The 14157-nt window shown below is 33.9% G+C and overlaps 2 protein-coding genes across 4 annotated transcripts in view; one reads left to right on the top strand and one right to left on the bottom strand.

Moving 5' to 3' along the window:
• The window catches only part of LOC140742402 (chymotrypsin-like elastase family member 2A), a 33457-nt gene extending 25110 nt beyond the window's left edge, over positions 1 to 8347 (top strand). Inside the window, exons 2-6 of the mRNA XM_073073329.1 lie at positions 3470 to 3579; positions 4150 to 4256; positions 4798 to 4937; positions 5218 to 5936; positions 7641 to 8347. Coding sequence (XP_072929430.1) covers positions 3470 to 3579; positions 4150 to 4256; positions 4798 to 4937; positions 5218 to 5936; positions 7641 to 7802 — 1238 coding nt within the window. The 3' untranslated portion in view covers positions 7803 to 8347. The remainder of the gene's footprint in view (positions 1 to 3469; positions 3580 to 4149; positions 4257 to 4797; positions 4938 to 5217; positions 5937 to 7640) is intronic.
• A 355-nt stretch (positions 8348 to 8702) lies between these two features.
• The window catches only part of LOC140742403 (scavenger receptor class B member 1), an 87295-nt gene continuing 81840 nt past the window's right edge, over positions 8703 to 14157 (bottom strand). For all 3 annotated transcript variants that reach the window (XM_073073331.1, XM_073073332.1, XM_073073330.1), the window contains exons 10-12: positions 12723 to 12841; positions 10880 to 11005; positions 8703 to 10563 (exon numbers count right to left, since the gene is read on the bottom strand). In XM_073073331.1, the coding sequence (XP_072929432.1) occupies positions 10216 to 10563; positions 10880 to 11005; positions 12723 to 12841 (593 nt within the window). In that variant the 3' untranslated portion in view covers positions 8703 to 10215. The remainder of the gene's footprint in view (positions 10564 to 10879; positions 11006 to 12722; positions 12842 to 14157) is intronic.

Below are 14157 nucleotides of genomic sequence, written 5' to 3' on the forward strand. Positions count from 1 at the left end.
GTCCAAGTGGTTACAGATCAAATAACTTACGAAAAGTGAAACTGATGACAGACATGTTTTAGTTTACTTATTCAAATTATTATAGTACGAGATCCGGCTGGACAAAATCTACTTGCATCTGTTCTAAGGAAAAAAATGTTAAAGCTTTAAGAATTGTCAACATTGATTTTTAACAATGTTTTGCTTATGATTGATGTTAAAATTAATTTATAATCAACAACAAATATTATTATTTCAATTTCAGTTGTTAAAATTCGTTCATATCAATATTTGTAAATTGCTTTGAAGATACATAATAATTATTGCATATTTTTAAATCCACTATGACTGTAATATATTTTTTACACAATTTGAATAATTTTCGCACCGGGAGATCTCCCGCCGGACAAGATCATTGCCTCCACAGAGGAGAGAGGTTTTGCGTTCAGCGGCAGGACAGAATGAAAAGTTTTTAAAAAATATATTACAGAAATCTTGTATCGTGTGTGTGTGTAATATTAATTATGATAATTGTGTGTAATATTTTGTATTCAAATAATAATAATTACTACCTTAACATTATAATAATTTTGTACGTCAGTATACAAAATGCATAGTATTGTAATTTTAAAATATGTATATTAAGCATTTCACAAATAAATTTGATTTGATTTGTTGTCAGGTCTCGGGCTATTATGTCCAGTGTTTGTCGTAGTCGACCTTACTTAACAGAGTTCACAGTCATGTGTGAAAGTTTATCTGTTATTTAATACGTTTGTCTTGTGAGGATTGTTTTGTATTCTAAATTTAAACCCGTATATAAATTATTTGTATCGTGCTATACGTAAATGGGCTCCATAATTAAGAATCAGATTCTGTACATGAATGAAACGTTTCTTGTAGTAGGTACCTATACTGTTGTCCCTGTAGTTCCGGGACTAGAATAGGGCTACCATATCCCCTGCCTGTCGTAGGAGGCGACTAAAAGGGGGCTTCCGGGGTTGCGGGCGGAAAGAGTGGGAGCTCGAACCGTCCAGCTAGCGACCCCGGGAAGGACGGCGGTATGTGTGGTCGCATACCGTCGTAAACACTACATGGTGTGGGAGGAGCGAAAACTGCTCCCCCAGGGTAGAGCCCGATCGGGGCATCGCGCTTGGAGGGCTCCGGTTGTGTTCCGTCGGAGATCCCGGAGTTCTCCAACAAGCGTTGAGGACGGCCACCGGGGGGGTTTTAGTGCGGTAAAAATCCCACATAACCCGGCGTCGCTCCCACGTCGTCGGGTACCTTTTGAAGGTTTCCCCCTCGAAAAAAAAAGAAAAAAAAAAAAAAAAAAAAGGTACCTATACTGTGCATGTGGCCGGAAGAACGGAAGAAGAAGAAGCCGATCTCAACGCACGTGCGTCTATATCTATCAAATTACCAACATAATGTCATTGTTTTCTAATTGAACAAAAGCTCGTCATTAGTTGGCAGTTTTATGAAATTGAAGTTATATTTTTAATATTTTTTTTATAATATAGGAATAGCAGACGAGCATGCAGTTCACCTGATGGTAAGAGGCTATTGTCCCATGGGTGGCAAAGTACATCTGTAATCAACCCCAGATAGGATTAGATATTTCTACCTGAACTCGGCCACAGATGTGCCACTACCCATAAGACCTAAGCTTGAACGCCTCGGAAAAGTATGTCTCCCTTACCACCCTGCAAATCAGAACACAGTAGCGCTTAACACTGCTGTTATTAGGCAGAAATAGGTGTGGCGGTGGTGCCGCCGGAATCGAACCACAAAAGGTTCTACCACCTTTAATGTCTACCAATTGAACGTCCACCATCACTGATGCTGTCAAGACGAATCTAATGACACTTCATTTGTTAAAACGCGTCAAGTGGTTTAGGCTGTAGAGCATACAAAAAAACTGGACACTGGACATACATACAAGTGCTCAAAAAACATTTTACTAAACGTCGTCACGCTATATAAAAAGTTTTGATTAATAGGAAGTGTAATGAATTCACACGCCATCATATTATTACGCTTATTAATATTCAATTAGGAAATTGATAAGATAACTGTTATACATCGATATAACACGTTATGTTTTTGTTGATATTTTCGTGTTTTTCTTAAACGTTAATGCTAATGTAACGTTTTTGTGCTTTAGTAAGGCCGCGGACTCATAAACATTGCACGGAATTTATTTAATATAAAAGGTACCTATATATTGATTTTTTTATAATTTGAGCCTACTGATGAAGCAGATGTGCTACCTGATGGAAAGTCAACGTCGCCTATGAACATTTGCAACACCAGAGGAGTCGCCAATGCATCGCCGGCTTTGAAGGAGAGCTCTTTTTGCATCTTTTTTTAAAGAGCCCCATGTCATAGCGCCGGGAATACCTCAGAATTAAATACTTATCTTTCCGAATTTGATCAATTTGTGACATGAAATAAACATCTTTATCACACTTGTAGATATTATTAATCGTTCTATTTTACTGTATTCCTTAAAAAAAGTGTTTTATTCGTATAATATTTTTTTGACTTTAAAAGAAAAGATGTCCTATTTAGCTTTACTTTTAACCTCCTAAACATGAACAACAATTCCGAAATAAGTTAACAAGTCGAAAATGCACAATTTTTTTTCAGCTAATTATTGTACTATTAGCTGAAAGAGATGTTTAAAATGTACACCTTGCGTGTGTGTGGTAAGAAAGACCCGTTAACTTATCTATTTATTCACCTTATAAATTAAACAATCCTATATCCTATTACGATTAAATATAGAAGTATAATTATTACAATAGTATATGTAGACGACGAGAGTATGTCAACTTATCAACATATTCACACCTGAGGTACGATTATTTCCCGAAGTTGTACCGACGCGATATAAACACTCAATGTGGGTGTAGCCTTATACCAATGTACAATGTAATGCGGAACGGTAATGTATCGTGTGATACACACGTGTCGTGACTTTGGCGATGTATTCATTACGTCGTTTATTTATACATGTATTTTGTATATATTAAGTAGTAAACAAGCAGGAAATCCGTCTGATGGTAAGCGGCTACTGCAACACATGGAACATGGATGGAACCCCAGACAACAGTAACTGAGGTCACAGATATGTTTCTAATCCTGATTACTAAGTAGGAACGCCTCGGAAATAATATGTCTCTTAACTCACAAAAATAATATTAGATAAGTAAATAAAAAATAATATGTTGATAATTATTATTGTTTTCGACATTCATATCCTTCGCGGGTAAGGTGGTTAAGGTGTTAACACTAAGAACGGAATCCAAAATTAATACGAATAAATAAACTAATATTAATATGTACATATATCATTTTAATGTTTACCTGGGAAATGTTCGGAGCAGGCATCTAATGTCATTCTTCAGTTTCAATTATTTTGTGTCAACTTTTTCTAAGCTAATCGGATCATACATTGCAGTATTAAAATTAAAATTATTCCTTATAGAATGCGGAGTCCCGCTCCGAAGGCACACGAGGCAGCCACGGGAACGGAACGCGGGACAACTCCGGATCATCAAGGGCCGGGAGTCCAAAAGAGGTGCATGGCCCTGGCAGGTGGGATTTTATTGTATTTTCTATTATGTATTTATTATTTTTAAAGGCTCAATAAAATTACTTATATTAAGGGGACACGGATGTGGTAGAGAACACAATATTTTTTTAAATGCGTACATAATGCAGACATTGAACATCATAGACCTTAGAAATGTCCCTTGACAGATAAAACGGGATTTTTGGGGTTTCGTACGTAAAGGGAAAAATCGGTACTCTATTACTAAGGGTAAAAACATTGGTGATACAGAACCATACATGTGCAAGTTTCACTCGTACTTGGTTAATTATTATGCATGATTTTTAAATCCATTTACTTGTATTATCAGTGTGTAAACAGTATTTTGCCATGTTCCGAGAGGATATGTAAAAATAAGCGTTTTTAGTTATTATGGGTATCAAGGAAAAACAACTAAACTACCAAGTAAATCATACATGTATAATATCTAATTATATAATAGTCTTGGGTAGCGATCAAACTTTGTAAAGATTACTTTGAAAATTTGGGAAAAGTTATCCATATTTCTGTTTCTTTGTTTCTTGATATTATCCCGTACATGTGAATGTTTTCAGGTGTCCCTGCAACTTCTCCATCCAAACTACGGTCTGATCGGCCACTGGTGCGGCGGCGTGCTCATCCATCCGCTCTGGCTGCTGACAACAGCGCATTGCATCCATAAGTAATGATTGATCTGTGTAAATGGTGAAATATTGTATTGTCATATTGTTTGCTTTTGGATGTCCATTTTCACAAAACTGAAGTAGCATACCGCCTGAAGGTAGTCGGTCTTAAGTACCCATAGAATGACAATTCTCGTGAATTGATAACGTATCTGAATACGTGGACTTGAAATCTTACTCAAAGTTGGTTAGTTTGGTCCCAGGGGCATCGTCATTCATGCTTTGCTATAACTAACACATATAGGTTCTCCAAAAAGTTCTCTTTTGCCTTAATTGTTAAGATATCTTGGTTGCTAAAGGGCAATTATTAAAAATGTTTTTAGAACCAAGCAAAATTACTATGACCGTTCTAAATACAAAAAAGTTTTCACGCAGAAATTTGATTTAATATTAATTTGAAATATACAATGATCTTTGTTTAACACAATTTGCGTTAGTTTAAAAAAAACATTAATTCTCAGTAGAATTTCCAAAAGTCTCCGATGAAAACTTCCAAAATAACAAAGAGCTGATGTTTCAAAAGCTGGTTTTCAATTACAGTGAGCTGTTCAACCTCCCAGTGCCAGCACTCTGGACAGCGGTGCTGGGGGAGTGGGACCGCGCGGAGCAGAGGGGAGCGTACGTGCCCATAGAGAGGATCGTCACCCACCATCGATTCCATAACTACCAGCATGATATAGGTAGGTATTTACACAGAAATTGGCTATAACTGATCTCGACTGGGTGAGGTTAGGTTAGGTTAGAAATAGAGAAAATGTCCTTTAATTTTTTATATGATTACACTTCTTTAATTAAATTAATTGATTAAAGTGATTAAAAATAATATTCAACTACAGGTAGTTTCGAATATGCTACATATTCGATCATACTTCGATGTTAAAAGGTTTTTGTCTATACTTATATTATAAAGAGGAAAACTTTGTTTGTAGTATATAATAGAGTACCGTATTTAAATTCCAGCTCTAATGAAGATGACGAGATCAGCTGACGTCACCACAGGGAGCCGAATCCGCACCATATGTCTACCACCGTATGAACCACCTATAACGAACTTTAACACTGAGAGGAGCACATCGTTCTACGTGAGGACCGAACTTAATACAGATACTGCTAGAAAGAAACCAAAACCGCCAAAACCCAACCCAGACACAGCGATGAAGTATTTAGAAAAGTTAAACAACCTCACGAAAAGCATGCCCGGATACTCAAATAAGAAACATAAAAACATGAGGTATAACATCAGAGTATCGAACGATTCGAATAAAGATGCAGAAAGGAAATCTGACGAAGAAATAATACGAATAGAAAGCGAGAAGAAGAATAGAGATATAGTATACGACAGTGCCACATTAGACAGTGTAGTGAAACTTATTAAGACTAGGATGGTTAGAGATAAGCATAGAGTTAACAGTAATGAGAGGAGTGATAAGAAATTAATGTTCGGTGAAGAAATAGATCCATTTATAGATGATAACAACGGGATAGACTTTAAAGATGAGTGTTACACTACTGGGTGGGGAAGAGAACAAACTAATGGGACGCTTACTGACGTGTTGTTGGAAGCTGAAGTGCCAATATTACCACTACAACTATGTAGAGATAGATATTCACTTACTTTACCATTGAATGATGGGCATTTGTGCGCAGGGAGTACAGATGGCAGCACTGGAGCGTGTGTGGTAAGCATTTGATTGTTCCTACAGTGAAGCATGTAGAAAGTGGCTTCTACCGCCTATGAATATCTGTAATCAATCCCTGATGGGATTACAGTCCTACCTGAGATTGATCACAGATGTATTCCTTTACTGTAGTATCTAAGGTAATTGCGTCTTCATTAATAAACATTTCGAATTCAAACAGACCAACACTGATAATCGTTTTTATAAGGGACAAATTATTTCTCACTATTATCAATGAAAGTTCGTGCATCAAAAAACAAACCTGTGATTCTTATAGCTAATTGAAATATTCTCATTTTAATCGAATAGGCGCTTATTTTGCTTTAATATCTCAATCAATTCAGTACGACCTACCTCAAGACAAAAAATCGTAATTCAGATGGGTATACGGTCATCAACTGATAAGACCATCCCGAACTGGTATTCAAAGTCTATCAATCTTCTGGACTTTCCATCTTTGGAATGTAAGTGGATCAAATAAGTTCATATCTCGAGCATTCCTTATCTGAGATCAGACATACTGTCTCTATTAAGTCGATCGACGGATAGATTACCTTTGATTCGACTATTTTAATTGTCATATCCGTATAGTTTGTTTTTTCCTCTAATAGATCCATTGATTATATTCTGTGAATCAGCGCTTGGAAATATTTTGTTTTTATTATTAAGCTAGTTTCGTAGAAAGTCCTTGAAAAGTGAATGAGATTAACACATACGATTAAGACCAATTATATTGTTGTTTATCCTATTAGAGTTCTCTTTGAGAAACACAACTTTAAATATTGGATAACTTCACTATTAAAGGGAAAAATCACAAATTAATTCATTTTTCATTATTTTTTGGTAATGTTATTAATGTTTTCATTAATTTTGCAATATGTTCAAAATGGGGTGTCGGGTATTTCAAGTCGATTATGAAATAATTTAATATTTGATTTTGTTATTTTTGTTGTACTGAAATAACCATTTTTTTAATTATGAAAGTGTCAGTCTCACTATATTCAAATTTTATTCATAAGTAATTACCCGATCTCTCTTTTCCTTTTAATGCTTTTTTGCATATTATTTTTGTATTTACCTTCTTTTTATTATTTAATATTACTCAATTCAATTTAAAGATATTTTATTTGAATTACAAAATTAATCGCTTTCGTGAATTTTACGTAATCATAATAATACTGTTACGGTAGGATAAACATTAAGTCATTGTTTATTTTCATTTAAACTAAATGTGTATTAACTTAGATGAAATACATGGTCTATACATCTCGTGGTCTGATGGTATAGAGGTCGGTTCTATTAAATTAACAGCATTTCAGTTTATGTTCTTTTTGTAAATAGTACAATTGTAACGCGTGTTCTCATTGTTCTCTAATCTTAGCATACTTTGGTGTGGTAAGCGAGACTTTTCCGAGGCGTTACTGTACTCTAATCTAAGGCTGTAGTTTAGTCCTCTGTCTGTGGCCGGCCTCAGGTAAGAATATCTAATCCTATCTAGGGTTCATTACATAAGTCCATGGGCGTCAGAAGTCACTTACCAGGTGAATTGCATGCTCGTCTTCTACTCCTATATTATAAAAAAACTCCTCTTAATTATTTTGATTCTCCTCTTTATTCACGATTTCCTTTCTGACCATCTTTACGACCTTTGAACTTGCCGTCTTAAAAATAATTATGCTTATTGTATCTCTTATTATTTTCCAGGGAGACAGTGGAGGACCTCTGCAATGCCGCACCAGAGGTCGTTGGGAGCTCCGCGGGCTGACCTCCTTTGGCTCGGGTTGCGCCCGCCGCGGAGTCCCGGATGTGTACACAAACGTTGCTCATTACGTATCTTGGATTTATGCTCAGATTTATGCTACGTAACAATAGATCTGTCGTTAGGAATAGATTAAATAATAATGTACAGTAAATTATTCCTTGTAGTATTTATTGAGAAAATAGTATAGACAGGAAAGATGAAAAAGCTTTATTTTTCTACAAACGATATCTACTGATTCTATTTATATTTCTTTCAAGATTTTAATAAATTAGAGTTTGAATAAAGAGTTGTGATAAAGAGCTTGCAATGTTCCTGATGATACACGGAATTCTCTGTTTGCCTTCAATATTTATGTCTAGACGTCTAGAAATGTCTACTCGCTTATATTTTATTACATTTTACTATGTCCTCATCTGAAAGGTTATTCAGAAGAATATTTGTCTAGCAATAAGCCCGATATAAGCCCGCCTTTTGTATTTAATATTTTCTTATGTATCTTGTTACTAAAATGAAGAGTACAGTCACGAGCATAAATATATGAACATAGTAATATATTTACGCTCGTGACTGGAGATACTTCACATCCAACTTGATATCCAAGGTTTGCGGGGTTCAATAACCCTTTAACATTAGGGCCTTATGTAACTAATTTTGAGGCACTAATTTTGGCATCATCTGATTTGTGACAAGAACTACTAAGTTCTTCTATAAACTACTAAGTTTATAACAGAAAACAGAGGAATGATGAACAAAAGTACAGAAGATAAAAGTGAATCATATAAACATTACAACGATTTTGTTACCATTTACTAAAATAGAACAATTTTTGTAATATACCGATGTAAATTATATAAGACACATGTTATAAATGATACTAATATAACCGATATAGCTGTAAGTTATTTGATTACCAATTGTAAATATAATATCTAGTCTTAATTATATTTTACAGATATATTTATTATTTAAACTGTTTTAAGTTAAAGGTAAAATAATAAACCAGATAATTCAATATAAATTGTATTATTACAAATAACTAAATATACACAACACACCTTCAGTCTATATTTACAACCTTATATAAATTAAATTAAAATTAACAATAATATCACATTTCTGGATTCTATCTAAGATTAAAGATAACATATAAACGTCACAACATCACTGGATAAATAGGATTTGTCTAGATTTGAGCACCTTACCCTTATTGACTTAAGTTCTAGAAAGATCTTATGAGGAATGTTTTTGTTTTTTGACTTATTTATTTATAAGTATATTTTGGTAACGATTTTTAATTCAACTTTAAGGAATTATAAAGAAAATGGACGATATTTAAATATACATAAAACTCTAGGGGTCAACAAAATATTTATAGGACTTCTGATATTGACCATAGTATAGTGTAGTTTCACAAAAGTATTATATAATTTAACTTGAAGATTATTGAAGTTACAAGTGATATTTTCAATTATTTTAAAAGTAATTATTTTAATTTTTAAATCAAAGTCCATTTTTCATTTCTTAAAAATGTTTAAATTTTAAATATCATCTTATACCTCCCTGAAGTAAGTATGTGTCAAGAATTGTTTAATACGATCATATTTTAAGAGCCTTGTTTATAATTTACATAAATATTTAACGTACATCTTATAGTCAATGAGATTAAATATTAATTCTATGTGCTTTTCAATTTACAAGTCCTTATTAAGACATGTCTTTCCAGTCATCATTATTATTTTTTGAGCAGATTAGCTACTGTTACCATCGGCGATTCCTTTTGGCGATTTTATCGATGCTGTTTAGTTTGCTGCGTTTGGTCGCAGTATCAATAACAGGTGTTTTAGCGACTGCATTAATGCTTTTTCGCGTTTTTTCGCTTTCATTTGTTGCATCGATCGTCCAAATGACTTTGAACCAGCTACGATCGACGTTCAAATGCGTTCGGGGTGCTTTCGATTGACGATTTATTCGATCTAAGAGCTTTTGAAAAGCAGTTTTATTGTTCATGCTAAAAGTAGCAAGTCTACTGGGTTCGTTATTGGTTTAACTTGTCACCACGACATTTCTTACTACTAATTGAGCAATAACATTTGAGATTAGTGTCAGTAACAGGAGGTAAATGTATATTTTATTATTATCTTTAAGTAGGTTCATAAGTGTGCTATGTGAAATTTAAATTGCTATTACTTTCCTTATTGCATAATTAAAATGTTGAGATATAACTTAAACTGTGAAAATTTAAACAAATCGATACAAAAAAAGAAATTCATAAAATTTGTGATGTAAATGGAAATACTACAATTAATTGTAGACTTCTAAATCTATCCAAAAAACTTTTAAATCCTGACCCAACAACAAAAACGAGTAACAAAAAATTAACAGTTTTGTATTGAACTTAACTTAATTTGGGATCTACATTAATACTTTCAGGCATCCATGAGATAGCTAAGGCAAGACAGAACCGTCGTCTCAATCCGTGAAGCATTTCCGATCCTTACGGATTTCATCTTCCACCGATCAAGGTTCATTCATCAGTAAGTCTGGTAGATCTGGGTCTTCTTCTGTAATAGCTAGTAGTGAAACTGCTTCTTTCGCAAGATCATCATCATCCTTAAAAGCGTTATTATCAGAAACATTTAAAATGACGCTGCTTCGTCTTCTTTCAGTGCTCTTCCTTCTAACCTTGGGTTTTTGTTTGGGCTCAATGAGTTTGTACTTGGGTTTCCAGATGCGGTGAAAGCCTTGGACACCGAGGAACATTCCGATAAAGAAGAGCAGTACTTCAACGGTGATGACCAGAGGAGGAGCGATGACGATACGGAGGCGGAGTAGGCTTATCACTTCTGGAGGCGCTTCTTCACAATGCTGTAATAAAATAAAAGTATAAAGGTGAATTTGTGTCTGAAGATTCTTGTTATATGTTATGTTATAAGGCAGATCAATTTGTAATTTAATTGACGTATTACTATTGACATAATAACATCAGCTGAGTTTTATTTTAACATATGAATGCGAGACTACATGTTATTAATGTCTACGTAAGATTTCTGTTTGACTGTTCTGAATGACCTTTACCATTTAACATCGGACATGCTACATACCCATACACTTGCAATCTTTAACTTAGTTTGGAAGGTATTATTTACATATATAGTCTCGAATAAATAATATGGAAACTTACCAACGACAGCCACAAAATGGGCAGAACCTTATTCTTCAGCGGTTTGGTGATAGTGTTCCCAGTGGACGACCTGACTGCTATGTTCACTTGAATGTTGATGGAGAGTGCCAATGGAGCGCCAATTATCTATAAAATGAATGGAAAATTATTAACTCTAGTTCTCAAATATTTATCTCTACAGACAGTACTGAACATAGGCCTCTCCCAAGGAGCGCTACTGAGGCCTATATTTTATGATCTTCTCATCCACATAACATTTAAAACATTTTTTGCACCCATTAGAATCACGTGGAAGACAATAATATATTTTTACGTCAGTTTTGAAAATTTACAAATTTTTAAAATTGACGTAAAACCATTTTTAGAATGAAGGAAGATTCGAAAAGCGACTTGCATCAAGAGTGCGTTATGTGTACTTTTGTAACTTGATATTTCTATGTACCTACTGTTTAAATACGTTTTAACGTTTTATATACATAAGCGTCGACTACTATTTAATATTTCCTGCTAGGGATCCCCCGACTTCACTGGTATTTTATTGTTTTATAAGTACTTTATTATGTCACCTGTGGAGTTATTTTGCATAATAAAGGCATATTATTTGATCTTCACACCGCGCTTAAACGAATGAGTTGCTAATTGGTAAACATAGGACTGAAGTAAGTGTTAATACACTACCATTAAAACTTGTAAATCAAGATATAAAACTTAAGAATATTCATAATATTCACGTTTCTTTTGAATAAGCCAGTTTGACTGCTAAACTATTTGCAATTAATTGTGCTATTAATTTGAATAGAACACCTGGTAAGTTATGTTAAAATACTAGTTTCAATTTGCTTACGATAAAGTTTTTAATGATGGGATTTCTTATACTTATTCCTTCCAAAAAAATTAAAAAGGTTTATTTAAGTAAGTATTTTATAAATATTACATGGCGTAAATATTAATTATTAAATTATTAGTGAATGAATATTTGTATATGATTGAGGCAAACGAGCTTGCAACCCCCCTGATAAGTAGTAACTACCGTCCATGTTTTATTCTATTCTGGATAGAATTGGAGCTCTACCGGAGGTCGGTCACGTATGCATCGCTACTCCGATCCTAATTAGGGTACTTCAACTATACCTTTAATATATGGTATTTTATATAAAATTTAGGATGCTACAGAATATATTGCGAGTAGATTGCCTAAAACATCCCAATCAGACTGTCATTAATTAAAAATTAAAAAAAAATGACTACCTTATAATAACCAGAGTTTTATGTAATGTTGTTTATGTATTTATATCTTTTGCTATATATATTACTTTGTACAATTTGAGTCTTATAAGCAATACTTACAAATAGTCTAATTAAACAGGATATGTTTTATATTAGAAATAATAATTTCCGGTAATAAAATATCAAATAGAAATGTTGCGTTATATAGATTAAGTTATTTAATCAAATAATTCTAATGATAGACTTATACAGGAAAACAAAGTACGTAACATAGTTATCGGTATGACTCTAATAAGTCTGGGCCATGAGCTAGATAAATTAATGGACTGTATAAATGATAAGCAAGATCTAACTAAGCATGAATAAAGATAATAAAAGCTTAGTAAGACAGTGCAATTGGCCAAGTGCGAATCTTTTTCGCACACAGTAGGTTCCGTAGTACCAAATTTTATGTTACTAGATATGTATCATTGTTTTGTGATAATTTTTCGTTTTGTTATAGTTTCATATCTAAATATGTGTTTGTGTAACTTCTTACGTGCCTTCATCAGTACATACATGCTTTCTTTTGTTCTTCCTTTTTGAACTATATCATGAGTAAAAACAATAAACTTACCGGTTCCACATCAACGTGAGAAAAGTGCTTCTCAGGGTTTGGAATCATGCCCTTAAAGAACGACTGCTGCTCCGGATCTACGTCCTGGAAGTGAGGCTTTGAGAGCGCTATCGGGAACCCTGAAAACAAAAAATAAATTATTACTTTCAGTTCTATTTTAATTTCAATACCGATATTTATTTGGCTTGCTAATACACGTACAAGTCCGTCCGGGCCGAAGGTCGAACCCAGACTGACTCATAGCTCGCATTTTGACTTGTGACAGTAGTGACATATGAACGAGACAAATCTACCCGCATTCACCTATTCTACAATATCCCGGTTTAGTTTAAAAAACCGATGTTAAACCAATCATTTTCTTTGAATTAAGATTAATATAGTTATGTTTGTGTAACTATTTTTATTATTCTGCCTTTACTTATAATAAAAGGTCCAACATGCCCTTCAAAACAATAAAGAAGCGCCTTACGCTACTCAGGCTTTATAATACGTATGTAGTAACATAGTAACAATAGGTGTGATGGCACTTCAGTCGAACCATGAAGAATTCTACTACCTTCAAATGTAACGTAAATATAACGTAAATTGAAATGTAAATGTTCTAATGGATAGTATGATAATTTCAAATTAATATTACTTATAATCTTTCGGCCATCTATACTTACTATATTTCTCTACTCGTCTTCAGGGTCCTCATTCACGTCATTGCGATTAAAATCAGTAGTCATAATTCGTACAATGACGTCATATGAGGTTGATGGCGACAAGTATAAAGTATTTCTTAATTAAACCAAACGGCGATCTTGATATTATTCATGAGGGTTCCGGTTGTCATCTCTATTTACGTGTGATTTTTGCGAGGGAAGTATGTATAACTTGTGTCTATGAAGATTATAATCTAACATAGCTGTTAATTTTTTCTCGTTTACACGTTATAGATAATATATAATAATATAAATATATGACATATTTATTAACTACCATATTATAATATTGCAATTAATAATAATGATAAGCAGGGTTTTATTAATTTCTGTGAGATATTAATAGCTTTAGCAAGTCTATTTTGTGATAAATACAATTATAAATAGACATTAGAATAATTATCTTATTAGGGAAGTAAAAAGATATCAAACTATAGGACAATGTTCAACTGGAAGTAACGGGGATATTCCCAAATACAATTTAATGAGCAAGACTTTTTTGAAGGTGGTAGAACCCTTTGTGGTTCGATTGCGGCGGCATTACCGCTACACCAATTTCTACCTAATAGCAGCAGTGTTAGGCGCTGCTGTGTTCTGTTTTGAAGGGTGTGGTAAGGGAGACAGACTTTTCCGAGGCGTTCCAGCTTAATCCTCAGGGGTAGCGGCGTATTTGTGGCCGACCTCAGGTAGGAATATCTAATCCTATCTGGAGTTGATTTCAGATATCCATG

This window comes from Epargyreus clarus, unplaced genomic scaffold, assembly GCF_041222505.1.
Source record: "Epargyreus clarus isolate Ecla_fem2 unplaced genomic scaffold, WU_Ecla_fem_2.2 ptg000005l, whole genome shotgun sequence".
In the NCBI taxonomy this organism is placed as follows: Eukaryota; Metazoa; Arthropoda; class Insecta; order Lepidoptera; family Hesperiidae; genus Epargyreus; species Epargyreus clarus.